This window comes from Gallinula chloropus (genome assembly GCF_964237585.1).
Source record: "Gallinula chloropus genome assembly, chromosome: 3".
Taxonomy (NCBI): Eukaryota; Metazoa; Chordata; class Aves; order Gruiformes; family Rallidae; genus Gallinula; species Gallinula chloropus.
This window is the reverse complement of record NC_140087.1, coordinates 1,015,475-1,043,013: the sequence shown is the minus strand read 5'-3', so window position 1 is coordinate 1,043,013 and position 27,539 is coordinate 1,015,475. Positions and strand designations below refer to the sequence as shown.

The following is a 27,539-nucleotide window of genomic DNA, read 5'->3' as shown; positions in this document are numbered from 1 at the left end:
GCCCCTCTGCTTTTCCTTCGTCCAGGCTGCTGTTTATTTCAGGGCACGTCGTGGGGCACACTCGATAAATTCCGTGTGACATTTGGAGATCCTTTGATACCTGGTGCTGCCAGAACTGCAAACACTGTGAAATGGGTTTCATAAGTAGGTGACCGATGCTTCAATTGCTCTGATGACATTTGCCTAATCACGAAGGAGCACACACAGAGCCTCAACAGGAGTGGACACAAAAACCCTGCCAAAAATAGAATTTTGTACAAGATATCTTTAGAATGCTGTATTTATAACTACTAAAAACGGACATGTTAATGAGAAAAACTCGCTTGTACTTACAGCACTTGCAAGTGCTGTACAGGGCCCGATGCACTGTTACCATTCACCTTCAGTGGTAACATCCTCAAGGTGTTAGGTGTTGCTTTGCAGACAGTGCTATTATGATGGCACTGGAAATAGCAGTAGCTGCAGCACACAGTCATTTGCTCTTCTGTTTTTTAATGGAAATTATGTTAAACTTTTGCCACTATCCTGGTTTTTATAGAGATAATGTAAGATACTTATAGTAATAGTACCTTCACCATCAAGGAGGAAGCTCTACACCGAGTCAAACCCGGAGCAGTGTCTCCAAATTCAGATCTTTTTGCTGTGCATTCCCATTCATTTTTTCCTCTCTTTAGCTAGGTGTACCAGGTAAGATGTTTAATACTGATAATTATGAAGGTAATGACTTTTTTCCTCAAGTAAATCTTCTCTCAATTTATGTGACATTAATATTTTTGGCTTCTTGAAATCAAATATAGCTGAAGAGAGATGTAGTATATTCACTGGTGTCACTCATTACCCCCACTGTAAGCAGTTAGAGCAAGTCTTGGCAATCAGACAATAATGGATCTGATGTCTCTTCTGTCTTATTTAGATAAGGAGTCTCAAGCACTTATTGCAGGAAAGATTATTTCTACAGTGCTTACATACCATGCCTCCCACTTCATTATTTTGTTAATTTGTTTTATTGCATATCCATACATCAAATATCACGGCCAGTAAAGATTCTCTGCATGACAGGAGAAGTGAAAGGGAATCCTCCCCTCCTAGCATTACTCCTTTAATGTTGAGTTTCACCCAGTACTCAAAAATAGAATACAAAATGTGAATTTCTGTCTGACATCCCTGGTATAGTTTTCAGTTACCTGGACTTGTAATTTGGCTTTTATTTATACCAGAATGGCCCAGATACATAGTCATACCATATAGAGCCTTCTCCATAAAGCCAAAGCACTTCCCCTGTTTATTAGTCCCCGCTGATTCTGGTGTCCAGCATTCTTGTTATAATACTTCCTGGCATCTCTGGGGTTTTGGACAGAAATGCTGGTATGAGAAAGCTGCAGAGCTCATTAGATCCCCCTCTTTCCATGTGTCAGCCTCTGTGTCAGTGGCTTATATTGTGATGACCGTTACTTGCTGGTATGGGAGTCTGAGGCACACACTTACTTGGAATATTTGATGCTGATCCTAAAAGAGCTGAAACGATCACTCTGGCACAGTACAAAGCAGTAAACATTTTGCTTTCACAGTCTTATGAGACCAGCAGAAATGTTCTGTGATTTTTCTACAGTATTTTTTTAATCTGAAGACCTAATAACGGACAGAAAATGCACAACCAGGGTGACCAAACAGCTGGAAGAGGTTCTTGAATTCCCTTCTTGCAGTCTTCCTGCTTTTTTGTCATACGCCATATTTCAGAGATATGTAACTATAGTACTTGTTTTAAACAAGAAGAAAGGACATAACTATAGACAGTTTGTATCAAGCTAAATGCAGTGTGAGCTGTCAGTCATGGTGATCATTCCTTAAATTAATGGTGTCTCCTCCCAGACGTGGTAGAGATGCAGCCTATGCTTGTACTCATACCCGTGTTACAGAGCAGAGGCTGCAGAAGGCAGCACCTCTTTACGCATGAACTCTTCCAAGTCCACGTGGGGATCATCAAGGTCGAGGTGAAGAAACTTTTCCACAACAGACCTGCATTTTTCCATCCGGTCTCCTCTTGAAGGATGATCAATACATTTGATAGGTTTTCCACTGCGAATCAGCTCTGACACTTCCACTCCTCTTTCAATAATTTTGGCTGGCATTCCTGCTAGTGCAGCGATGTTGGCAGCGTGGCTAACAGTGGACATACCCTGTTTGATCTGATAGAAAAATATCAGCTCGTCTCCATCTTGGTGGGTCTCCATGGTTAGGTACTCCAGAAGAGGTGTGTCAGGCAGGAGTTCTAGCTGCATTAAGCTGTGAAAATTAGTGGAGACAAAGACCTGGGGACACTGTGTTCCTTGCCTGATCCAGTACCTTAGGACAGCAGCCAGAAGGGACAGACCATCCAGTGTGTTGGTCCCTTTACCAAACTCATCAATAAGTACCAAGGACCTCTCCGTGGCATTGTTGACTGCCTTGGCAACCTGGTTAAGATCAATCATGAAGGTGGAGAGCCCGACAGAAACTGATTCCCTACTGTGGATTCTTGTGTAAATCGCATCAATTACTCCAATCTCTGCCTCTGCTGCAGGGACATAACTGCCAATTAGAGCCATGAACACTATAAGGCCAACTTGCTTTAAGTAGATGCTCTTCCCAGAGGAGTTGGGCCCTGTGATGATCTTTATTCGGCTGGTAGCCTCACCGCTGTTCACAGGGTTGGCCACAAAAGTCTTTGCACACAGTTCCATGAGCGGATGTCTTCCGTCCCTGATGCGGAAGCCGTGGCGCTGAGTGAAGCGGGGCCGGCAGTACGCGTTCTCTCGGGCCATCACCGCCAGGGCAAGCAGCACGTCGAGGTGTGCAGTATACTCAACCACACTGTGAAGTACTTCGGACTTCTCCAAGATCTTTGTCTGCAGCTGGTGCATAATAAGTGTTTCCTGGTCTCTGATCTCACAGTGCAAGTCACCCAGCAGGCTGTCCAGCTCCTTAGTCCTAGCACTTCTGTAGTGCAGTTTATCCTCTGTCATGAACATGAAGTCCAAGCCTTCGATTTCAAAGTCGCTTCTGTCTACCATAGTGGGTAGCCGTGGAATGGAGAGAAGGAACCCAATCAAAGGAATGTAGATCACACAACAGGAGGGAATATGGCTGTCCAAGGTCTCCAGCTCCTTCCGCGCCACTTCCGTCAGGAAGTCGGAGAGTCCCATCAGCTTTCGTTTTTTCTCGTCGATGGTGGGGTCCACGTTGGGTTTCACAGTGAAGCGGTTTTCTGAGGTGCTGCCTTCAAAGTCCACCACCTTGCTGATGAGACTAGCAATGTAGTGCAGGTCGTCAGTGAAGACACGCGAAATGGTCTGGAAGAGTTCAATAGTGTGGGGCAGAGAACGACACGTGTCTCTGAGGCACACTGCGCTGTACGCTGTCTTGTAAAGTGCTTGCCAGTCACTGACTTTTGTGTGGGAAAGGGTCATTCTTTTTAGAATGAGAGGCACATTTTTAATATTCTTGAGGCAGCTTTGCAGAGTGAGGACTGTTTCATGGTTCTGAGCCAGCAGGAAGAAATGGATAACATCCAGCCGTTTGTTCAGCTCTGCCAGGTTCCGGGTGGGTCGCGTGAGCCACAGCCTCAGCAGTTTGCCTCCCCATTTGCACCTGCAACGGTTTAAAATTCCATATAAACTGAACCCTTCTTTTAATCCACTGGAGAGCTTGTACACAGAAGGATGGATATCGCTTTTAAATATCTGCAGGACACAGTAAGTGTCTTGGTCCATATGCACAATATCTGACAGCACAAACTTTTTAAAGGCCAAAATAGGAACTGCAGTAGTGCTTTCTTCAAGCTCAACTCCAACCCTTCTCCGGTCTAGAAATTTAAGGAGTGCCCCTAGGGCTCCTATCATGAGTGGGCACTCAAAAGGGATGATGGAGGACAAATAGAGGATTTTCTCTGTTGCCGTCATATGAGATGGGATAAATGGAAATTGCCTAGAAAGGATCCGTTGCTTGCTGACTTCTAGTCCAAAATCTATGTTAGGAAACAGGACGATTTCTGGCTTTCTTGTATCTTCATCACCAGCTGCAGCTGTTAGGTTGGTCAGGAACTTGGCAATATTCTGGTCCTGTTTTGCACTGGTCACTATGCATTGAGGATTAACTTCCTCAATCACTTTTTGCAGTAGTTTGAGGTCTTCATTATCAGGTATGTCAGGCATGAAGTAGATCGAGCAATCTTCTGTATCATAATAAGCAATCGCAAGCTGCCCTGCATACCACAAAACAGACATGTGTGTCTCAGTGCACTCTTGGTCCTCTTGCTCAGGCCCAAATGGTGCTGGCAGTGCACCATTTGTGGTTGATGTGGCACTCATTCTGTTGGAGAAAGATATTTTTATTCACAGTTCATCCAAAAAGTCCTGAGAAGTTACTTTAATTGATAACAGCAGGCTAACCCTCACTCTCCCAACCCTGGAGAAACTTTAAGATGCTGCCTGGAATTAAAGATACATTAACTCTTCAAGTGAAAAGATGCAGCCACTAAACTGCAGCTGCCATCTTGCTTCCAAGCCAGGTGTAACTGAGATAACCGCCAGCAGTGTTGGAATAGTTTCACAGGTTTTCTTTGCATCCTTTATCTCAGCCAGTACACATGTATGCCCAACTGCCCCTACAAGCAGTTCACGCACAGGTGTGTATATATACATGTGCCCCATCCTCCTCCCTCAGAGGCACGGGACACTCCTGTGGGCTGAGCCCAGCTCCTCACAACACTGTGGACACACAAACTGTCCATCGTTTCAGGGCCCTACCCGGTTACCTGGGCAGCCCCGTTCCCTGTACCGGTACACAACACCCCCCTGCAGGCATCAGCCGTACCCAACAGGTTCCCCTGCAGAGACCACGGTCACAGCCACTTCCAAGCCACCTGCCCCTCTGCTCACCCTCCGCACCACAGACGGGCGCTTCGTCTCGGCTGCTTAAGTCTCCTTGCGGCCCCAAAGTTTTATCTTGAGCCTCCCTGCCCGCCTGTCCCTCTCCTGGCAGCCGCTCCGCGCCCCGGCGCTCAGGCCCCCCGCCGCCAGGCCCTGTCAGGACAGCGCCGCGCTGCACCTCTGCACCCCGCCTCCGCAGCCAGGCCGCGCGTCCCGCCCTTGCCGCGCAGCCGTTAACCGCCCGGGTACGCGGCTGCCCCTCGCACGGCTGCGAGTCCCGGCCCGCAGGCGGGGAATGGACCCTCAGCCTGCCTTGCTACCTCCCGGGTAAACGGGAGCGCCCTTTTCTGCCTCCTCGGAGCCCTTGAGGGGGAGGAGGCAGTGGAAAGAAGCCCCCTGAGCAGCCCAGCCGGGATGCTGAGCTCTGACAGAGCATCTCCATGACCCACCTCTGCACCGCTTGCCAGGGCTCCCATGGGACCTGGGGTTGTCCCCTGTTGTGGCTTCTGCAGTTCACTCAGTGAGCTACTTCAAGCAAGGTCATATGCAGCCCTTGGAGAGCTGGCGTTGGCCATTTTAGCCGTGGGGTCAATGGAAACTGAAGCTGTTTGTGGGAGGGTATTGGGCACCTCACTTTGCAGCTGTGGGAAGGGCTGTCACCACTTGAGCCTTCCTGGCCCTGGTTCCATGGAGGGGCAAATGGTGCTTGGCAGCCTGCTGATGGCAGCCACGGGGACTCCATGCAGCTGGAGGGATTACCTGCAGGCTGGGGGACAGCAGGTGACAGCTGTCCCACAGGCATACAGAGAAGGCACAGAGAGGTAACAGACATGACAGGGTTGCCAAATGCTGTCTCCTTGATGCCCTGTCAGTCTTGCAAGAGCTTCACACACAGTGCCTCTCCAGGCCCACGTTACACAGCCATGTCCCTTCACAGGCATCCATCCACTGCAGTGCTTCCTCAAGAGGCCAATGTCTTCCTCCTCCCCTTCGAGCACCAAGATCTTCAAAATGGCCTCTAAAATACTGTTTCTCGCTCTCCCCAGTTACAGCATCGCTTTATAATCAGCATCTATCACTTTCCCAAGTGACAAAAGCTCTTGTCATTGTTCTCTACTGCTCTAGGCGCTTTCAATTAAGAAGTGAACCATGACCATCCTGTGCACCTGCACTGTTTCATCCTTTCACATCTCATTACAAAGAGCACTCCAGAAACCGGTCCAAGTTACTAAAAATACCATCGTTTTCCCATGAATACTTTTCCAAATATCTTTCAGTAGTGCATCACAAGCTTACTCAGTTCCTAAGGATTCAACCTTTGATTCACAGCTCACCAATCTGTTTCTGACAAGCAATATCCCAACCTCTTGGAAATGTTGGTTCTTTTTTTTGTTGTTGTTGGAGTGTGAAGTTGTGATTTTGATCTTTTCCTCTTTCCAGTCCATGAGGACTCAAAGTTTCACATTTTGACAAGTGTTCTCCTGGCTGAAAAGGTCTCTTTTTTGTTTTGTTACTGATTTATGTCTAAATGGATTTCAAAGAATGTTCAGCCAGGAAACAAAGAACCATGATTCAATTGCAAAATAATCTTGGTACATAAGGACTAATCTAGCCACAGAATACCACATTTATATAATGACAGTGAGGATGGAGTAAATGTAGACTTCCATGGAGGTCGTGTACCTGCAGTGGAACAAAAGCATCCACCACTAGGTGTCAGCGTTTCAGAGCATAAGGACGTGGAAAGACCCAGCTGATCCTCACAACATCAGACCGGTGGACCAAAAGTCTTAATTTAGTAAAGGGGACCAAAGCCTCTAAATTAGGCGTTAGAGAATCAAATGTGCATGTACTTAACACAAGCAAAGTGCTTCTGAAGTTAATATTCTTGTATGTACATGAAAGCTCAGTAGACACCCTGACACTCAGTCCATCTTGCATATGAGTAATTGCCAGTGAAAGATTGCAAGAAGTGTTTGGATGAACAGGTATAGTGTAAGGGTGTGAGGAAGGACACAGCATCTGTTCCCTTTAGGGTGGCTGTGAGGGACATTTTCAGTGCAGAGGGGACAGTAGAGAAAAGGAGATGGTCCTAAACAACATGAGCCTGACCAGTGTACAGTAAGGAAGACAATAGCAAGAGCCAAAGCTGGTCAGCTGCACGGACTGGTAACTGCATGTGGAGTCTGGGGATGTTAGTTTCAGTAGCACTGTCTGGTTGAGGACCTTGTCAAATGGATGGGTAAGGGAAAGGGGGAAGCCATAAGCTAACCATACAGACACAAACCTACCAAGCATAACACGCAAACCCAAGAAACAAACCTGGTTGGTCACACTAACTGATGGGTTATCAAGAAACTGCAGGCAAACCGGGACTGCAGCTGTTGGAGTATTGAGAGGGACAGATGGGACTGTGTGAATGGAGAGAGGATGTGCAGGGAAGGGGATCAGGGAGGAGCACAGCAGGAGTGGACAGAATGGGGTGTAAAAGGGACAGGTTGTGTGTATAACGGGGCTGGCAGGTGCACTTGTGTGACTGAGCCCGTGTGCTGGTGGCTGGGGGGCAAATGTCTGTATCTTCCCCAAACCAAGTGTGTGTGTGAGGAGTGTGGGTGTTCACTACCACCTCTCAAGCTGGACCAGCCGGTGTGTGGGGGACCCATGGAGTGGATAAAGGGGGATCTGGGCAGGGGTGGCAGGTGGGCAGAGGGCCCATGACAAATGTGCGTGTGCTTGTGAACCTGGGTGGAGTCTCGTGTGAGCTTCTGGCTCTGCCAGGGGCTGTCTCCGCTTGGGCCTCCCCCGTACGTGGGTGCTGTTGAAGGCAGCACCTTGTGGCATCCTGCGTAGCCATCCATGTCCATGTGCTGTGAGCATGTGTACGTGTCTCTGGGACATGAACTCAGTGGGTGCATCCACCAGAGACCCTGGGTCCCTGGGACATGGGGCTGGGCTCCAGTGGCCAAGGAGTGGGGAGCCCTGGGCTGAAGCTGCTGGAGGCAGTGGTCACTCCTAACGTCCCTTACTCTATAGTACTGATTTTTAAAAAGCAAGCAGTATTATCTTGTGATAGATTGAAGAAGAAAATACTGCATTTCTATGGAGATCATCTGGCTTTATTGAAAATACAATGGGATGAGGAGCCCTGAACTCTGAACTACTGAAATCAGGTTTCTGAAAACAGCCTAATGGAATTTTTATTATATTCCACATCGTATATGCAAAACTATGTAATGATACTGATACTATAAATCACTGTAAGTTTTTAGATTTACTGAGATAAAAAGTATAGTGCTAGTTAAATAGAACAACATTTTCCTGTTTGGTGATTTTAAAGACCTTGAAAACTGCCCTTGAAGAACATCTGAGATTATTCCTTGTAGTAGCATGCCCAGTGATGACAGTGTGAATAACTTCCAGTTAGGTGTTCATGAAGACTGTTGCAAACCATTGGAAGTTAAAGCAGTTGTAGGATCATTAGTATCAATTTGTTTTCTACAGGACCGAAGAGGGAGGAGTAAAAAGGAAGTGTAATGACACTTATTTCCTTCTTTATGTTCTGCAGCAGCCAGTGTTTAACTATAACAGAAGATTTAGCACACTATTGTTTCAGTATTCTTTGTGCGCCTTGCAGTAGTTTTCCATGCTCACTATACCACTGGTTAAAATGAAGACTTTAGGAATTAAATACAGAAATTCAGTCTTCTAGTAGAATGCCTAATTTAATTTTTATTTTGCTATTTAAAGGTGAAAAAAATTGACTCAAGCCTGTATGAAGATTTTAAAAGCCATTATTTTGGAGATGAAATCCTTCATCGTCTAGATCTTTGCTCCATGTTGAAAAAAAAGCAACCAAATGGTTACTACTACTGTGAGTCCTCTATTGTTTTTGGTATGTACATCTTTATTCTCCTCTTATATCTGTTGTGTCTGTAAATTATGCCTGAAAAGCCTTTTTTTTTTTCTGGACTGTATGTTAGGTGATTCTTGTAATAATATCCAGAGTCTGGCAGGAGTCTGCCCTTCAATCCTGGCTCTCCAGGCACACTGCAGTACTTCTTGCTGACAACTGAAGTTTATGTTCAGCTATCTGTCCTCTGAATCCAGTTCCATTTCTCATCCTAGAATGGGCATTTGAGATAAGTGAGATGTATCAGTCTCCAGAGCTGCTCATCTCTGGTGAATATAAAGACGGTCTGTGTGCCTGAGTTAGATTGGGCAAGGTAATTATAGGTGATTAAAGCTTAGTCAAATGTCTCTGGTTTGGCAGAGATGTGACCTTGGACTATGTTCATGTACAGACAGAATTTCAGTGGCACAACAGATTTCCTAAGTGTTCAGAACACCATCAAGACTTGAAACGTTGTACAGACACCGTACATGGTGATTACCATGCTGGTGATCACCGTTGTGTCCTCCTGCTTTATCTGAACAGAAGCTTCACATCCCTGTGATGAATATTCTGGGCTTGTCTTCTCAGCTCTGCCACAAGTCGTGTATAACTGGAACCCGAGGTGATACACATGGAAGGTCTGCAGACTGAGAGCCTGTGAGATAACGGCTTGCACAATACGCCTCTCTGTCATGCTTAGGTCTCAGTAGATGGTAGTGGATCTTGAGGCTGCTATTAGTCATACTAAGAACATGAGCTGAAACACCCTGAAGTAGAATAGTTAGACAATGTTGAGGGGTTTGTCTTAAATGCCATCACCACTTTAAATCTAGGAATACATTGTCTGATGTGTTAGGGATATCTTTAAAAATATCACTCCTGCACCTGCAGATCTTTAGGAAATCAGATGACATGGGAAGACAGTCAAGTAGTAATGCAGCAAAATACGCAGGTTGGGGTGGTTTGGGTTTATTTTTGTTTTTTTTTCTCTTGTCATAATGAATCTGATTCTTCTTGTATATCCCTTTAAAGGTGATTCTCAAAAGATAGGTTTATAGCACGGAACAGATCATGGCCTTTGGAGGCCAGTTTAATTTCTTTTTCTCCTTTGTACAGCTTGTGGGTTTTTTTGTTTAGGGATTATTTTCCTTGTGCTGCAGTCAGTCAAAGGTTGAATGTAGTGTTGCTGGAAGACATGAGGTACTGAAATTCATACCAAAAGCTCATGTGAAGACTTAACTAGTCTTTTTTTCCTTCAAAGTAGAAATTCAGAAATAGAGCAAAGCTCTATTTGGCATGTTCTCAAGGAGCAATAGCTCCATCTCCACAAGAATATACACGGTCTTAATAAATCTTAGTAAAACAAACTCTTTACATTGACCTACTTAAGGAAAAGAGAACATCTGTTCTCTCATGGATCATCTAATAATAGGAAAGAAATATGAAAATGTCTTTTACAAGGAGTCTCAACAATAAAATGCTTACTTAAAGAACGTGATAAATTTGTTCTTATATACCCTCTATCATTTTCCAGATTTCTGGTAATAAGCAGAAATATAAAAAATAAAATGACCAGAAATCATTCCAACTAGGCAATTATTTCCTGGATCCAACATTTCCTACTCCAAAGCATCCTAGCCTTAATAATGAAAATATTTGTGACCAATGAATGATCATATCAGAAAGAAAGAATAAAACATGCAGCATCAGGGAGATGCTGCTGTCCAAGACTGTTGCAATCCCAACTAGCTGAATAGAAACGTCTTCACTGGAATCTTTCTCATATGGACAGTTTTCAAGGGAAGCCCTGTCTACACCCATAAGTAATGAGGAATCTCAAAAAACATGAAAAATTCTATTTGTTGTGAAGATACATCCTTAAGGACTAAGAAATCTGGCAAAGATGAAACTTCTGTTTGTTATGAAGATACCTTCTTAAGGACTAAACAGATCTCAAGAAGATGAAGGCTTCATGAAGGTGCCATGTCCACCCACAAATTCTGCACAACCTTTAAAGTATGATGAGCATAAAATAAAAGGAAAACGTCGGATCCAGGCACCTCTTCTAGCTGAGCTGATTTTGATGGAAAGATCCAACTTTCAAAGGCTTTTATTTGACAGAAATATATTTCAATAATGTATTATACTCCATTTATCCTAAGCACATACTGTTTCTTCATCACCATCAAAACCGTTCTTCGTTAATGGGCAGGTTAAACGTGGTTACACCTGGTGCCTCATCTATTGTTTTTCAGCTGCTTTTCAAGATCTGGATTGTTTCATTCTTAATGCTATCAAAACTAACACTAGGTTGGAAACAAAGGGGTTTCATCAACAGTACTACGTCTAAATTCCTTTTGTTTGTACCAGCTTTACATAAATGCCAATGTTAAGAGATGGTGCTTGTTCCAGGGCTGTGTGTGAGGCTTTGGCGATGACTTTGTTTCTGCCTGTTGGTAACCTGTTTCCCTGTGCTGCTGCACTGCTGGCGGAAGCTCTCGCTGGTCCTGAGGACTGTTTTGAGCACTTGTGATTAAACCCTTAACACATTGCTTTGAACACGCCAGGCACTTTGCAAATGCTAAACATTATTCCCTGTAAATGTTTTTGTTTGCAGTCAGGGCTGCCTTATTTCGCTTAGGTAGACTGTTACAAAACAAATCAAAAGCAATACAGAGAAAAAAATGTGTAGGATGTCTGCTAAAATTAGTGAAAACAGCACTGTAAAATCCAGAACAGCCAAAACTAATGTGAGATATACATACATTTCTCTCTCTCTCAATATATTATCATATACATTACCTTGTATTATGCATGTATCACAGTTGTGTCTACATCTGTGTATGTAACTACATATCTAACATCTTCTGAACACTTTTGTACATTCAAATATGCATTTATGTGCAGACAAATGCCTAGAGAAAGTGAAATTGCAAGATTATTTAACACAGTATAAAATGTTTCATTTGTGTGAAATGGAGGTTCTACTCTTCACAAATACACTTTAGCATGTTTTGGAATATGTATCTGATGAAGGAATTTGGTAAACAACTCATTACAAATAATAACTGATACTTCAGTTGGTAGCTATGGATAATGTTTTTTCAGGACATTTGTTTAAATCTCTCTTCTTGGACTTGTCTTTTTACTGACATGTCACAATACTAGAATAAGACTCAGTTTTTCAGCTGTCTTTTGAATGTGAGTCCCATTAAAAGGTTTATAACAGCAGTCAATCGACTGCTTTTCAAAGCCAGAATCAGATGCTTCTTTGGCTTTATCTCAATGTGTAAAGAATTTATGGAAGTTCGTTTCCACTGTCCGAACAGGATTCTCCTCTAAATTATTTTTACACGAGTACATCTGTCTTTCTCTAGCCACAGTATTTGAGTGGATGTTATTCACTGAAGACTCACTGAAAAAGCATAGTAGTATTATCCCCACTTTTCTCAGCCCTGTGTGGACATAGATGCATCCTGTCCAAATATACACAGTCATTTTTTCTGGTTGTGCCATGTTAATATATATTTATCTAAAGCAAACAGGAGAAGGAAAACATCTATTTTGGAACATTTTAAATTGCTTGCTTTTTAATTTTGGAGAAGAAACAACTATTTTAATAAGAAAGCTCATTGCAAAATGTTTTAAAATCTGATTTGAATATGGGATTTAGGAACTATAGGTAGCTAGGACATTAGAATAAACTCAGGAGGGACTTAATACAGGTCTATGAATGCATCAGAAATAGCGAGATTAGAAAATTACTTACAGACAAAACATTATACCCAGCTGCAGTTCTTTCTATGTGCACATGTACTCAAGCAGTTAGCTTCTTCCCTTGTAGTGCACAGATACTTACTTTTTGTTACCTCAAGTTTGGGACAGAATTGAGTGGGAAGAAGATGAAAAGATCCCAAAAGGGATCGGCACTAATGTTAAGAAGAGATCCACACACAACAAAGAATTGCATGCTACCATGGCTAGTTAAGTGCCACAACACATCCCAGCTTGGTAGCTGCTCATTTTAAAAGCATGTTGAAAAAGATGGGAAGCATAAAAGCTTGGTATGGATAAAGGCAGAGGGGGAACGCTTGCAGAACCGCAGCACTACGCACAGCAGGTAAAGAGGCCTTGACAATGTGTTACAGAGCAGCATCCACCATCTTCAGCAGAGCCTGCAGACACCTGCACTGGAAGATTTCTCTGCTTCTGCATGCCACCCCTGCAGGTTATGTATTCAGGAGTTAAAACAGGACATGACAGTGACAGTAATGTCGAAGCTTCATCCTCAGAGTACAGTTTATTCTTTAAAGCAAACAAACCAGCAAGCCAACAAAATGTCCTTCCTCAGACCACCCACCTCATGGCAGCTGTTTTATGTCACCTCAGTCCCCAAGAAGACCAGTAAGTGTAGGAATGAATTGAGCTTCTCAATTTATGTTCCTTCCCCTGAATGACTGGCAAGTTCTTTCTATCACAGTGAAGATGTTCAGTAGGCCCTCTGACCATCAGAGGGAGCACAATGTAAATCTTACGTTAAATATACTTTTAGCATTACATATTTCACTGCAATATTGTCAGGATCTATTAAATTTTTGTAGACTTATTTAAAAGATTTTTTTATAGTAATAGAATTTAAAATAAGACTATATACACTTTAAAGAAAGTTATCACATGCCAAGCTGTACTCAGCCTGTAAAGTGTGATAAGATTGTCCTGAGTGGTTAGTAAGGAGAAATTTAGATATCAGGCTTCCCCTGTGCTGTCTCTGAGGTAGAAAAACTTGAAGAAGTGTGTTCTTGGGTGGAAACCACCCAGCAGGTTACTCTTATTTTCTGCACAGCCAGAACTCATATATCTGCAATGATTTGGAGGTTAAAAGTGCTGTTACAGTTCTCCTTAACACTTGAAATCTACCAGTAGCAATATGGACATTAAAATATCAGAGTACAAACATCTCTTATCTGGGTAAAAGCATTCTGTGGTAAAAGGTAATGCTCTTGCTGCTCGGATAATACCTCAGATAAATGCTGTGTTAAGTAGCAGAACATCAGTGGGTCAATTTACATTTCAGTGAAACTATGTACAAGTTCAGTGTCCAGTCTGACCTTGACATCAAGGTAACTTCTACAGTCTCTCTGATATGGGAGATACCTACAGAAAAGATAGTCTGCCATCCTGTCCTCCAATGTGTGTGTGAGACAGGCAAGGTCTAAAAGGTTTCTAAGGTAGGTAAGACGTGAGTCTTAGATGCACTACGTCAACAGTTGTTAACGCTTCTTAATCAGCTTGCTTGTTAATTATATACACATAACTATATGTATATAAATATATATATTATATACACATAAAAAATACAAATTTTCAGATAAATGACCAAAAGAGGCATTGTGTTTGCAAGCTTCACATTTCTGAGGTCAATAGCAGTAGGAATGGAACATGTTATGAACAAAATTTATTCTTGCAGATTGTGGCTGTTAAGACTTTTTGAATGATTTCAGTAACTTTCTAGTTACTTGAACTTTAATAACATTGAGTTAGGATTTAATGGTGCAGTTTAGGCTTCTGTGTTATATTTTATGGTGTTAGCAAGGCAGCTGCTCAACACTCATGTCTCAAACAAAAAATAAGATGCTGCTGGTGGTACCTTGTGCAAGAGCTCACCAGACTGAAGGTAAATTTGTCAGCAGTACATTTGGGGAATACACATAAAGAATAAAGAGTCAGAAGTAAGAAGGACAAAAGCAAAGACTCATCTCTACTTGAAACAGAAAATAGGTGCAATAATGCCACCTTATGAACTCGAAATAATACTGAGAAGAAATGGAAGACTGAAAATATAAGAGTTGGATAGATTGTCAACGTCCCTCAGTTTGCTCTTTTACAAAAATGCACTTGCAGTGTCGAGCAAAAAACCACCCCAGTAATACTGCACCTCAATCATCAAGGAAGAAGAGGGTTCAGATACAGTCTGCAATATGGAGTTTGCCCAGTTTGTCTGAAATCTTAAAGTGGCACTGGCTTAAGTGAAGAGAAAAACTGGCATTTGTCTCCTGTAGGTACTCTCCTGCTCCTCTGTCAACAGATGGCTTGACCTAAAAGTGATTGATTTAATTCATACAGCAATGAGTGTTTATTTGCTCACATTGGAAGCAGCAGTGGTAACCAATTAAACACCATTTTAATTGTTCAGATTCTACGTACAGCAAAATTATTCATATCATGTGTTAGTTTCTTTTACTCTCCTTATCACTTGCATGACAGTGAATCACTTCTTCTAAAATAAGGAGTGATTCTTTGATTTTATCTGTTATCTGTCCTTCTTTATCTATAATTAAAAAAACACTCATAGGTCTCTTTCTTTCCTTGATAATCTATTTGTAGGCTACCTTCTAATTTTTTCCACACCTAGTAGGTTGTGAGTAACTGCTCTAGGCTTGTTCAGCCTGGAGAAGAGAAGCCTCTGGGCTTCTAATTGCGATGGATACTTAAAGGGGTCCTACAGGAAAGGGGGAGAGGGACCGTTCACCAGAGAGCATAGTGACAGGACAAGGGGCAATGGCCTTAAGCTAAACGAGGGCAGGTTTAGGTTAAATGTTAGAAAGAAATTCTTTGCTGTGAGGATGGTGAGGTCCTGGCACAGGTTGCCCAGAAGGGATTTCGAAACTCCATCCCTGGAGGTGTTTAAGGCCAGGATAGATGGGGCTTTGGGCAACCTGGTCTAGTGAGGGTGCCCCTGCCCATGGCAGGGGGGTTGGAACTAGGTGATCTTTGAGGTTCCTTCCAGCCCAAAGCATTCTAGGATTCTAGGATTCCACTTTTGGATAAAACTGTCTTGGGCAGCTTTGCAGGAGCTTTTTCTTCATATCTGAAATTAGTAATTAATTCAGTGGTTTTGTTGAGTTTATCCACAGCTGCTGTACTTTTGTGCATGCAGTCTGCTTAATAACTGTTTGCTGACATAAAAAGCAACATATACCATGTTCTAATGCGTAAAGTCTTTCCCTAAAGCACAATTTCTTAGTAGAATCATGTGGTAGAATATTGACCTAGAGAATGGATTCTTTTCAACCTGTCAGAGAAGCACTCAGGCTTTAGCTGGTAGCCTCGAGGCAAGGCTCTTCATGCACAGTCACTAGAAAGGGGCGATCCAAGGGTTCCTTGCACACATCACATACTTTCCACTCGCTGCTGAGAGCCACGTGCTGGCCCCATTGATTCGGTTCCACTGGTCCTGCATTGAAACTTGAAGGATGTTCTCCTCTGCTCTAGCGACCTGTCTCATCTTGTATCGCTGCTCTGGGCGGTTTCTTCTCTATTGGGTAATTTTGTGCTATGGAAACAGCAAAGCATTTTTCATACTGAGCTAGCATTTCAGATTAATTTTGTAATACCAATGATAACGTAAAAGCTATATTGATGTATTCTGTGTGTGGATAAGGAGAACGAACTGGCTGAGAGGGAAATAACCAATTTAAATACGGTTTGAAAGTGGAATTTTTAATTTCAGAAGAGTATTTTGTTGTTTTGAGGGCAGATTCTAATGTCTTTGAGTTTGATCTTTAATATTGACAAATGTGTAACAAGCCTTTAATTAGAAACTGACAGGGAGACTCAGACAGGAACATGATGTTCAGAATTAAATCGTGCATCTCCTAATACTGAAGTAAGTGGAACCATCTCATCACCTTCTGCGAGTGTCTGATTCGTGATTCGGTGATTATGACATTTGCAGCATTTGCTGTATTGTACAGGGTACTTTTTTCAGTTCTCTTTAAAAACATTGCATAATGTAATTCTATTCTAAAGGCTATTGTCCTTTCATTTTTCAACAAAAAAGTCTTTGAAGTAGTGGTGTGTTTTCATGCCAGAGCTGCTATCAGTTGTTGAAAACAAGTGACAATAAGATTTTCCACAAATTACTTTCAAAACCAGGTGCAAACAGTGGAATAAAGCTGAGGAAATAATTCTGACTGGAAAATACAAAAGCATATTTGACATCAGTAAGAATGTGATTCCTGACTGAAAATCTAGTTGAGTACATAAAAAGAATTGATTTTTTCACACAGTATGCTATAAAATGCAATTTAATCACATCCAGTAGCTTTTTTTTGTGTCTTAAGCGTTTCTGCTTCTTTAAAAGACATTTTTCCTCAAGCAGACTTTGGTGTCCAAACAACTAATTTATCCCTAAATTTCATATATTAAAACCACACTGAACATTTGTAAAACACTCATTTCAAGACATGCTCATTGAAAAAAGTAAACAGACCATCTAGGTGGTGAGGAATGAGTTAAAATATGTAATATTACCTTGAAAAGATCAGTAAAAAATATTTTCTATTCTTACAAATTTCCTAGGTAGGCTGTTGCTTTTGTTACTATGTGTTTATTGTACAGTTTAACATCAAAGGGAAGGCATGTCTGATTTAGCATAACTGAATGAAGCTCTTCTGCAGTTCCTGTGAGGAGTGTGTTTCAGTAGTTCGAGGCACATGGAGTGAGAAGAAAAACAGCTTTCCATTGTTCAAATATCACCCTTCTTCAATTGTTGATGGTTACTGGAGATCTGAAGAGCTTATCCAGCGTGGTTACACAGAGGGCGTCTGCTACGCTTTGAACCTAACCCCTGTGAGGTATTCTAAAATGAGACACCATTACAGATCAATAGAAATCAGTACTCCAGGGATGATACAAACACTGACACAAAAAATGTAGCTCTTGAGGAAGAGGGCTTGTTTTGCTTAATAACATGACTTATATTTCTCTTCCAGAACAGTGATGAATAGAAGCAGCTGATAATTTCATTCCCAGTAGTCTTCTTATTCTAGACTGTACATAAAGTATTTTTGAAGCCTCTTGTATCTCTAAAAGTAGCTTATTTTCAGTGGAAATAATTTCAAGATAAAATGTGACACATTTTAAAGCAGCATTGTTAACGTGGCATATAGTGTCACTGATTGTTTCCTGGAGAGCAGCAATGCGCTTGGTCGTATGGAAGCAGTAGAACTTAAGAGAAGATTGCATCAACCACACGTTAAAACATGACACTATTGTCTTAACAGCAGCCTGAGAAATTACTTGATGTTTTTAAAAACATCAGCAAAGGCCATGACAGTCCTGGTTGAATACAGAGTATATGATCTTCTATTGTTCAAATGGAAAATCAAACACCTGAGATCTGAATTAAGATTTAGTGACCAGGGAGACACCTGAACCACCCCTCTGTTTATAGGACAGTTACACAGAACTGTTGGGTACAAAGGGTTGGAGGGTGTCACTCATGCAATGCAGAGAACTTTCTGGGAGGGTACAACATACAGTTCATAAACATGTTGCTTTATTACATAGGGGAGAAGTTTCTATTTCTTCTTACTGAATCACAGAATCACAAGGTTGGAAAAGACCTTTAAGATCATCAAGTCCAACCATTCCCATCCTGTGCTAAACCATATCCCTGAGTACCTCATCTACCCTTTTATTGAACACATCCAGGGAAGGTGACTCAACCCCCTCCCTGGGCAGCCTGTTCCAGCCCTGACAACTCTTTCAGTAACAAATGTTTTTCTAACATCCAATCTGTCCCTGCCCTGGCACAGCTTCATGCCATTGCCCCTTGTCCCATCTCCTGTCACCTGGCTGAAGAGACCATCACCCACCTCTCTGCAACCTCCCTTCAGGTAGTTGTAGGTGGGGATAAGGTCTCCCCTCAGCCTCCTCTTCTCCAGGCTAAACACCCCCAGCTCCCTCAGCTGCTCCTCATAGGATTTGCCCTCCAGCCCCTTCCCCAGCCTGGTTGCCCTTCTCTGCACTCGCTCCAGGGCCTCAATGTCCTTTTTAATGTGGGGAACCCAGAACTGCACCCAGCACTCGAGGTGCAGCCTCACCCATGGGGCACAATCACCTCCCCAGACCTACTGGCCACACTGGTTTTGATACAAGCCAAGATGCCATTGGCCTTCTTGGCCTCCTGGGCACACTGCTGGGTCATGTTCAGCCTGCAGTCACCCAACACCCCCAGGTCCTTCTCTTCCTGACAGCTCTCCAGCCAGTCTCCCCCAGCCTGTAGCTGCAGGGGGTTGTTCTGTCCCATGTGCAGCACTCTGCCCTTGGCCATGTTAAACTTCATCCTGTTGGTCTCAGCCCATGGGTCCAGCCTGTTCTGTGAAGTACGTCTGAGTCTGCATGTGGGCACTTCATTGTAAGGCATCCAGCTGGGGACAGTCCAGCGTTGGGCTTTACTGCCCCACCTGCAGCTTGAGAATTGACCTGAGGCCATTGGTTCGAGTAGAGCCACTGCAGGCAGCAGGGCCAAACCCTGCCATTTACAGCCCATAATAAATGCCTGAGCAGTGCATAAGAAGTAACTCTCTTGTGCTGCCTTTTGTGCTGTGTGAACATTCCTCATCTGTTCAGCTGCAAGGTTAAAGGTGTTAACCAGCAGTGACATAAACTCTCTGATACTACTTTAGTGATTTAAGGTACCCTGCTTGCTTGTTCTGTGCCACTGGCTAAGAGCACTCGGGATCAGGTGGAGACAACACTGTTCTCGCTGCTTCTCAAGCTCTGGCTGCCATCTCCAGGCTGCTGCAGTAGTGTTTAACAATGCACTAATTTCTACACAAGCATCAGGAGGTCAGGAGTCTTAATGTGGCCCAAGCTGTGGTACCAGGCCTAGGCCAAACATGCATACATATGTATTAGACATACGTGCAGATGCCTGAAGTTAGGTTTCCCATTTCTTAACTTTCTAAACGTGCCTGCACTGCTTTTCCTGAGACACTGTGGATCCCCACTGCTCGCATTCGGAGCCGCTGTCTGGGTGCGTGTGGTTGCACAGCGCTGAGCTCGACAGCTCCAGTTGGCACTACGGATTCTGTTCACCTGGATTTGGCTCAGCTATGAGTGCTGGCACAGTGAGCTCTTGTCCTCTCTGGACTGCGTGGTTTTACTTCAGATAAATAGAATCGTAGAATGTGTAAGGTTGGAAGGGACCTTTAGAGGTCATCCCTGCAGTGAGCAGGGACATCTTCGCTAGATCAGGTCGCTCAGAGCCCCATCAAACCTGACCTTGAAGTAGCCTGTTCTCTGAAGTGCTGACACTACATTTGACCCTTTGGCATATACTTTTAAAAAACCCTGCTGTAACTTTGAGTTTTGCAAAGAGCAGGGTTGTCTTAATGAATTCTAACCATTCAAAGCCTACAGATTACAACAGAAAGAAATTGCTGACTGAAGACTGCTTAATAAACCTTGTACCTTTGAAATCACTTATTCAGGGAAGCAGTGAAAATGCCACAATTGCATTTCAATATCCAGGCACTGCTTCCATTGTTTATTTTTAAAAAATGTTTAAGTTTTGTTGAATCAGAAACCCTAGATCCTGAACTTCATTTGCTTTTATCAAGAGAAAAACACAAAAGGCTTTCTTACACGTAAAACTGTTACTAATTAAACACACTGGGAAAGTGGGTCAATCTGAACAGGAACAAAGCACTTTTATTGCAAAATAAGAGTGTTCACATATGGAATTATTCAGAAATAGCTCGTAGTACTTTAAAATTCCCAGCCAGTGTTAATCTGTCTTATCTTTCAAATGCAGGCAAGACTGGTAGTTTTCCTTCCCCATTCCTGTCTTCCTATTGCAGTGCAAACACAAAACACATTGAATGTTAAAAACTTGTATCACTTGATTAGGACGTTATACAACCTCTGGCAGAAGAGGAAGCTTGTTAGTGTATTTTTAATATGAGAAGTGCTATTTTTAATACTGTACTGCAGTTGCAGTTGGATCAATGTGAGGGGCTGATTTTCAGGATGGAACCTTTTTTTACAGTTTTGTTTTGGGTTTTTATTTTGTCAAGACATATATAACCATTCTTTGGTGAAAAAACATAATAGGAAGAGTGAATACAAAATGAAAGAGGAAAAACCCCACCCTACACAGTTTTCAGTATGTGACAATATCAGAGCATCACAGAATTGTTGGGGTTGGAAGGGACCTCGAGAGATCATCAGGTCCAACCACAAACACACGAAAGCAATCATTATCTAACATGGGAAATATACCTGCTGATGGATATACTCTTTTAGAAGCATATGTTGAAGTCTTTGTCAGAGCTTCTCATATGTATTCTTTTCTTTTCAGAAATACCCATAACATGTGGTTTCTCTTTCTTCCTCTTTCATTACCTGGATTGGTTTGAATGCACTTAGTGTTTATTTACATTCTTGGGGAGAGCTTTTCTTGATTTTGAAGAACACAAACCACACGAAAGCATACTGTTTCTCTAGATGGAGTTTAAAGTTTTACAGTAAAATTCTTTCTATATAGGCATAACAAACATGTATTTCAAAATAAACCTAAAACTAATTTGAAACACAGGTGTCTAAGTCCTAATGCCTTAGTTATTTTAAACTACTGAAAATAATGTCCTGATAATTATCCATATTTTTACTGCTTCTCTGTATCGTGGGGCCTTTTTTTTGGGCTCATATTACCAATTTTCACCATGAGCTGTAGTCATTCAGGTTGCTTATGAGGAAAAAGGGCTAAGAAGCTTTAAAAATTGAGTACTTTCTGGTTGATTATCTGTTCTTTCAATTTTCAATTTTAAACTCCAATCACTTCCAGTCCTTTTCTTCACTTCTTTCTCTATTTGGGACTTCAGTGTTCCAGGGCCAGTGGTGGTGAGGCTTATAATGAAATTCTAAGGAAAAGAACATAATTTGGGGTGAATACTGCCTTGTAATAGGGCCAATTTAAGGGTAAGAATTATGCAGTAGAGTTCAGTAGTCAAGTACAAAATATTTTTGAATATTTGAATATTCTTGAGCTCCTGCTCAGCATCTACACTCCAGTTGAGTTGCAGTGCTCAAGCCCATGGCATTAGTCAGCTGCCTATATTTAACAACTTTGTCTTTTGTAGCAGCAGCTATGCTGACTGCTGCTTTTTTAACACTTTTTTCTTTATTGGTTTATTTAATTTAATGGAAGAATCTGTAAGGGGTTGCATTCTGTTACATACATACATTTTTTACATTTGTACAAATTCAAATGTAGTCGTACATCAGTGAAATTATATTAATAACTTTCTGCTATTAGTGCAATTATGGTGAGAGTTCTCTCTGCAGGTTCTCTCTAAAGGGCTGTTTTCAAAACAGATTTTGGTCCACAGACCTGGTCCACAGTCTTCTGTGCCCTGAAAGGTAACAGATGGGCTGAATGTATGTTTTCTACCTGACTGAAAGGTGCATTTGATGAGTGTATTACGTTGGCAAATCCTGCTGTTTGGTATTAAAGGAGGGGTCTTGTATTCTTTGTGTAATAACAGAAATGACCAGTCAAAGAAAGGTTTTAGGTAAATATCTTTTGTAAGCATTTGGCCTCAGAACGAGATGCCTCCATTTCCAGTTATGTGCAGAGTTTGGTACCTCAGAGCAGAGCCAAGAAAGGGCAGGCTGAGCTGAGTGCTGCATGGAACACGCCAGTGGGAAATGCCCAACAAGTAACACAGCACCTCTCTGTCTGTGATTTCGGGGTTAGGCATCTATCTCACCCACGTGAATCCAAAGCCGAGTATCCTCTGTTGATGGTACATGAGTAATTAAATCAGATTTCACATTTTAAAAAAATATTTTAAAGAGGAAATACTTAATACATATATAGTTTGGTTACAATTTCCACTCAAATTGGACATCTGGGGTTTTTTTCTTCCCCCATCTCAGGGGAATTCAACCTCCCAAAGGCTGGAAAAGCTACAACCAGCAGTTTAGCATGGAAGCTGAATTATGCCCCTGTGTTCTTCAAGGACCTTCTCCAGGGTAGCAAAGAATTTAGATCTCACAGAGCCAAAGAATGACCTCCCCCCTGCCCTAAGTCAGACTGTAATCCTGTGATATTTCCTTGTCTAGTATTATGGAGATCACAGGCACTGTGTTACGATGCTCACTGGACTCTTAATCTTGTGTCCAGTTTAGTGTCCAGTGGGGTGTCCAGTTTCTGGATCCCAATCAGACAGAGCCCAGGCTGTTTCAACCGAGCCAGCTCTGAACAGGACTACTTCTGCCACTGGACAATAGTGTAATACGTGGGTTACATTTGGGTTCTGATGCACACACATCAGTCCTGTCTAACTGTTCTCTTTGGTGCTTGTCCTTTTTTGGTGTTCACCAGAGATAGATTACCAGTTTATGGTCTTGGTGAATCCATATATATACGTTGTGTGTGTTTTCATCTGCGTGTATATTTAGATGCATGCATGTCCACGTAGCATAACTCCTGGAGTTTAATTTACTGTGAGGTAAAGCAAAACGCCCCTTTTAAGTAGCTCTTTTGCTGGAAACCTTTTCATCAGTTTTGCCACAGAAGTGGGTGGTGGCCCCATGGAGGAGGTTAAGAGAAAGCCCACCAGAAAGGTGTGATTCCGGACAGCCTTTGACTACAGGACTCGTAGGCTAACTTGACATCTATCAGAGCTGCTTCCTACTAGTTGCACAGTAGATTTCCCATGATAGGCTTTGGACCAAGTGCAGCCCAGATGTTTGTTTTCTCACGTGTCGTTGGTCCATGATTCACTGAAATGTTCCTTTTCTTTGGAAACCGTTCGGGGCCTCTCGCACACTGACATGTGTATGAGTGTCTATTTAAAGGAGCATCGGGTTTGATTCCTGTGTGCTACTATCTTTTGTATGTGAGCTTATCTTTCAAACTACATAAAAGCTTCATTAGCACTTAGATAAACAGTTCATGTTTATTTACTTAATTTTAAAAAATTGGATAAATCCTATTTTATCAATTATGTAATAGCAGCAATTTAAAAATCAGAGTGCATATTGAAGGTGTAACCAATGATGTCTCCTATCTCCAAAACATATTTATCATTGCTAAGGATGAGAACAAATGTTTCTTTCTCTTCTCTAGGAGGGAAACACAGTCGTAGTTTGTACAGTACACAGAAATTTTATGGAAATGAATAGAACCCAGAGCAAACAAAGGAAAAAATTTACTTCTTTTGAGGTCGTTTATACATAAGTACCTTTTGTAAAGAAATATTTTTCAGTACCTGGAGGAAGGGAGAGAGAGATTTTATCATCTCCTTGTTCTGACAGCAAATGCAGAATCACATTCCCTTTTTTTGACCTTTATAAATATCACTGTGTCACTGGAGTAAAGCAAAGGAATATGTAGGAATGCCCACTCAGGTTGTACTTGGTTAATGTAAGCATCTCAGTCAAAGCTCCCAATTCTTGAATCCCTTTTTAGACTGAAAGTCTAAAATTATGTAATTTTTGTGCAAATAGAATACGTGTTCATACATGAAACCAAAATTCTAGAGCACACTTCCCTCGTAGCTATACATCTTTAAAAAAGGAGATTGAAAGACAGTAAGCAGATTTCCAGATGAAGATACAAGGAAACCTTCTAGGTGTAGTGCTAGCTGGCTTTTTTCAAGAACCTTCCAGTAAATTACTCCTAGCTGTTATCTCACTTCTGACTCCACAGATTTCTAGGAGGACTTTCACATTCTGTACTTTCAGTGTGACCAGCTTTGCATCAGCAGGTATCACTTCTGCATGTTTATACAGAGATGTGATAGAAAATCGTAACGCACGAGCTTTGTTTAGCTTGTTTGTCACTGTTACTTCTTCCAGGTATCCACAACATTCAGATTAAGTGTTGTCAGTACTCCTACATATATAATGACTTACAAAAAAACTTACTGAGTTTATCTGAAAATGTTTGTATTTTAATTTTCAATCTATAAATATATTGTTAATGTTTGAGTGCCTTGGGTAAGTACTATAATTAGGTTTACATTACTTTGATGAGCTCTAATATTTTATCTCACTCATAATTGGAGGCCAATGGAAAACTGGCACAACCATTTGTTTAAATCAGTATTAAAACTAGGAGGCTGCTGATCTGTAGCAAAGGAAGGGCTGGGTTCCAGCAGAAGTTTCTGGTAACATTGGGGCAGGACATAATTCTTGTGTTAGATTTTTCTGAGAAAAGTGTATGAAGGCAATAACAAGAATCTGTGTATGACTAACCGAAAGGAGCTTAGTTCACAGTCATCTGAGACAGCAAAAGCTGGCTGGCATTCCCAGTTCTCTTTTCCTTTCTATTTAGCATGAGTTTTCTGCCTTGGTCTCATTAAAACCTTGGAGCAGAACACCATAAGAAATGAGTCAGTGTTACTGCCTGTCCCGATCTTTCAGTAGAGACTATTTGGCACTTCATGATGATGAATCCTACAGATTCACACACAGCCAGCCATGGCAGTGTAATACCTATTACTTAAAATTAAACCAACATTTGCTCACCTTTCAATCGTTTCACCTTTCACCTTCTTCACCTTTTGACACGTTTATGATCTGTTGGTAGATCATATGCTGAAGGGTCACCTGCAAGTGATAAATGCAGACTATTCAGTACATTTCTGCAAAGGTAAATTAAAAATGAATTCATTTTTGTGTCTGTCTGAGAACGAACATTTCAGATGATGCCATGCTGTTTCCTCCTGTTCATAGCTTAAATTAAAACAGGAAAAAAAAATGAAAGAAACAGCTTTTAAAAATGATGAACTCTAAGTGTTAATTTGAATAAATGTTTATAATATACTACAATATATGGGCAAGATCCTGAAATACTTTCCACTGCCCCACTTCTGTCTTTCTAAGAAGGACTGAGAGAAATGTTGTTCCTGACATAAGTTCATTTTAACCAGCATACTCAGAGTACAGCTTAACAGTTCAGCGTTTGAGACCTGCAAAAGACCGTTCTCCGTGGATCAGCTTTAGCTGGTGTAGCTACAGGCTTAACCTTGTACCTACTGCTGTAAATTACCTAGTGCATCCCAGATGAAAGCGATGGTGTTGCACATAGATCAGGTAAAACAATACAAACGAGGGCAGCCTCAAGGGTCCACACGACAGCTGAATGTCTGAAAATGCCTGTTGAAGCTGCATGAAGTGTAAAGGGAGAGATGGTTCCACAGCTCAGCCTGATCTCTGCTATAGCACGGGCCCACCTGGCCCCTTGCTGGCTGAATGGCTTGAGGCAGCTTAAAGATGCTGCTGCCATGGAGCTGTGCAGGTTGTGCTGCAGGCCTGGAACAAGGACACGTTGCCAGTTGCCAGTGGTCAAAGCCCTGGCGATGGTGGGGAATTGACTGCTTGGATGACTAAACTGCTTTCCTGTCTCATGGGCATGGGAAGAAGCAGAATGCCCCTGGGCATCATACTGGGGCATCAGTCTGGCTTTCAGCACGTTTCCTACGTGAGGATTCTCTGTACTGAACCTGGTCACTGGTCTCTCCCTGTGACATTCACAGACCTTCATCCCTCTGTGGCTGATCTTCTCAAAGGACAGTTGGATGGAAAGAAAAGAATGTGTTTAAGGATATATTCAAAATCTAGAGATTCCTTTTTTGGAAGGCTTTGAGGTAAAGTGTGTTATTTCAAAGGAAAGGGAGTCAAGTGTTAATCCCTTTCAATCAGACTATTTTTTTTCTTTATAATCTGAACAAAGAAGTTGGTTAAGGTGTGTTCCTTGGTTAACTATACAGTTTACTAAAGCAAATGACAGCACCCAGGCAGATTTCAGTGAACCATATTAAGGTGCAGCAATCTAGCAAGTGCTGACAGCTGACAACATCAAAACCTTATTAATCCTTTTTTTTTAATATTAGTTTTACCTGGGTTCCTTTGCTGACTTTATGCTGCTTTCCTGTTTTCCTCCCATGAATCATGAAAAGCCTTTGATACAATCTTAATAACATAGCTGCAATGCACAGTAACAGCACTGGTCCCTTCATTTCTGTTCTCTAATGCTAATCATTTCTTTGCACAGCACCAAATACCATGTTTTCACTGGCATACCAGAATAATATGGCAAAAGATTGAAAAATGATCTGAAATGCTGGGTTTTGTTCTCACCAGAAGCAGCAGAAATAATTTATTACTGCTGATTTTCAGAACTTCAAAATGCATGAGGCATCTATCAATTCAATTTACTTTTTCTTCAGACTGTAAAAATACATATTTAAGGAGTCTTCTACTGTTGTACTGTCAAGTACCTCTTAAATAAATGAAAAATATACAGAAAGGATTACCTTTAAATCTCAGCTCTGTCCTGACTTGCATTCCTAGCAGTAGCTTCAACAAGCAGGAGAGAAGGAACTTTGTAATATTGTCAGAAAGTTAACAAATCTGGGCTCTGGAGCTCCAAATGTAGGAGACTGGGGAAAAGTTGTAATACTGAGGAGTGTTGCAACAGGAATGCAGAGAAGGAACTGTAATCAGGGCCTCCCTGTGCAACCTTATGCCATCTAAATTTTGGGCACATTCAATGAGCCTATTTATGTACGTGTTCCAAACCCCAGAATAATTCCAGTGTAGAGCGAGAATGAAGCGAATCCATCAGCAGTAAAATACTGGCTGGGGTCAGCAGCATTTGCAGATCTGACACACAAAACTGTGCTATGGTGTCAGTGCATTTCTATGACTTTCCTGACACACTTTGAAGGGAAAGAATATTAATAGTCACCCTTTATTCTTTTTTTTTCTTTTTAGAAAAGTGTATTCAATTTGCTTGCTCTAGTGGAAAATTCACTTTGATTTTTTTAGCAAGAGCTGTTCTTCTAGGCTGTGCACAACACTGCGTGTTCCAGAAAGCAAGTTTTAAAATAATGTGATTGATAATCTATGTACAAGGGAAGGAAGTACAAGAATAGACC

General features: G+C 41.9%; 2 protein-coding genes across 2 annotated transcripts in view; one reads left to right on the top strand and one right to left on the bottom strand.

Moving 5' to 3' along the window:
- Nucleotides 1-27,539, top strand: part of AKAP7 (A-kinase anchoring protein 7) — an 87,032-nt gene that overhangs the window by 28,503 nt on the left and 30,990 nt on the right. Inside the window, exon 7 of the mRNA XM_084261813.1 lies at nt 8,655-8,799. Within this exon, the coding sequence (XP_084117939.1) occupies nt 8,655-8,799 (145 nt within the window). The remainder of the gene's footprint in view (nt 1-8,654; nt 8,800-27,539) is intronic.
- MSH5 (mutS homolog 5) lies at nt 1,911-4,346 on the bottom strand (the record flags this gene model as incomplete). Its single annotated transcript, XM_084261812.1, has 1 exon — nt 1,911-4,346. One exon carries the CDS (start codon nt 4,344-4,346, stop codon nt 1,911-1,913), a length of 2,436 nt encoding a protein of 811 aa, XP_084117938.1.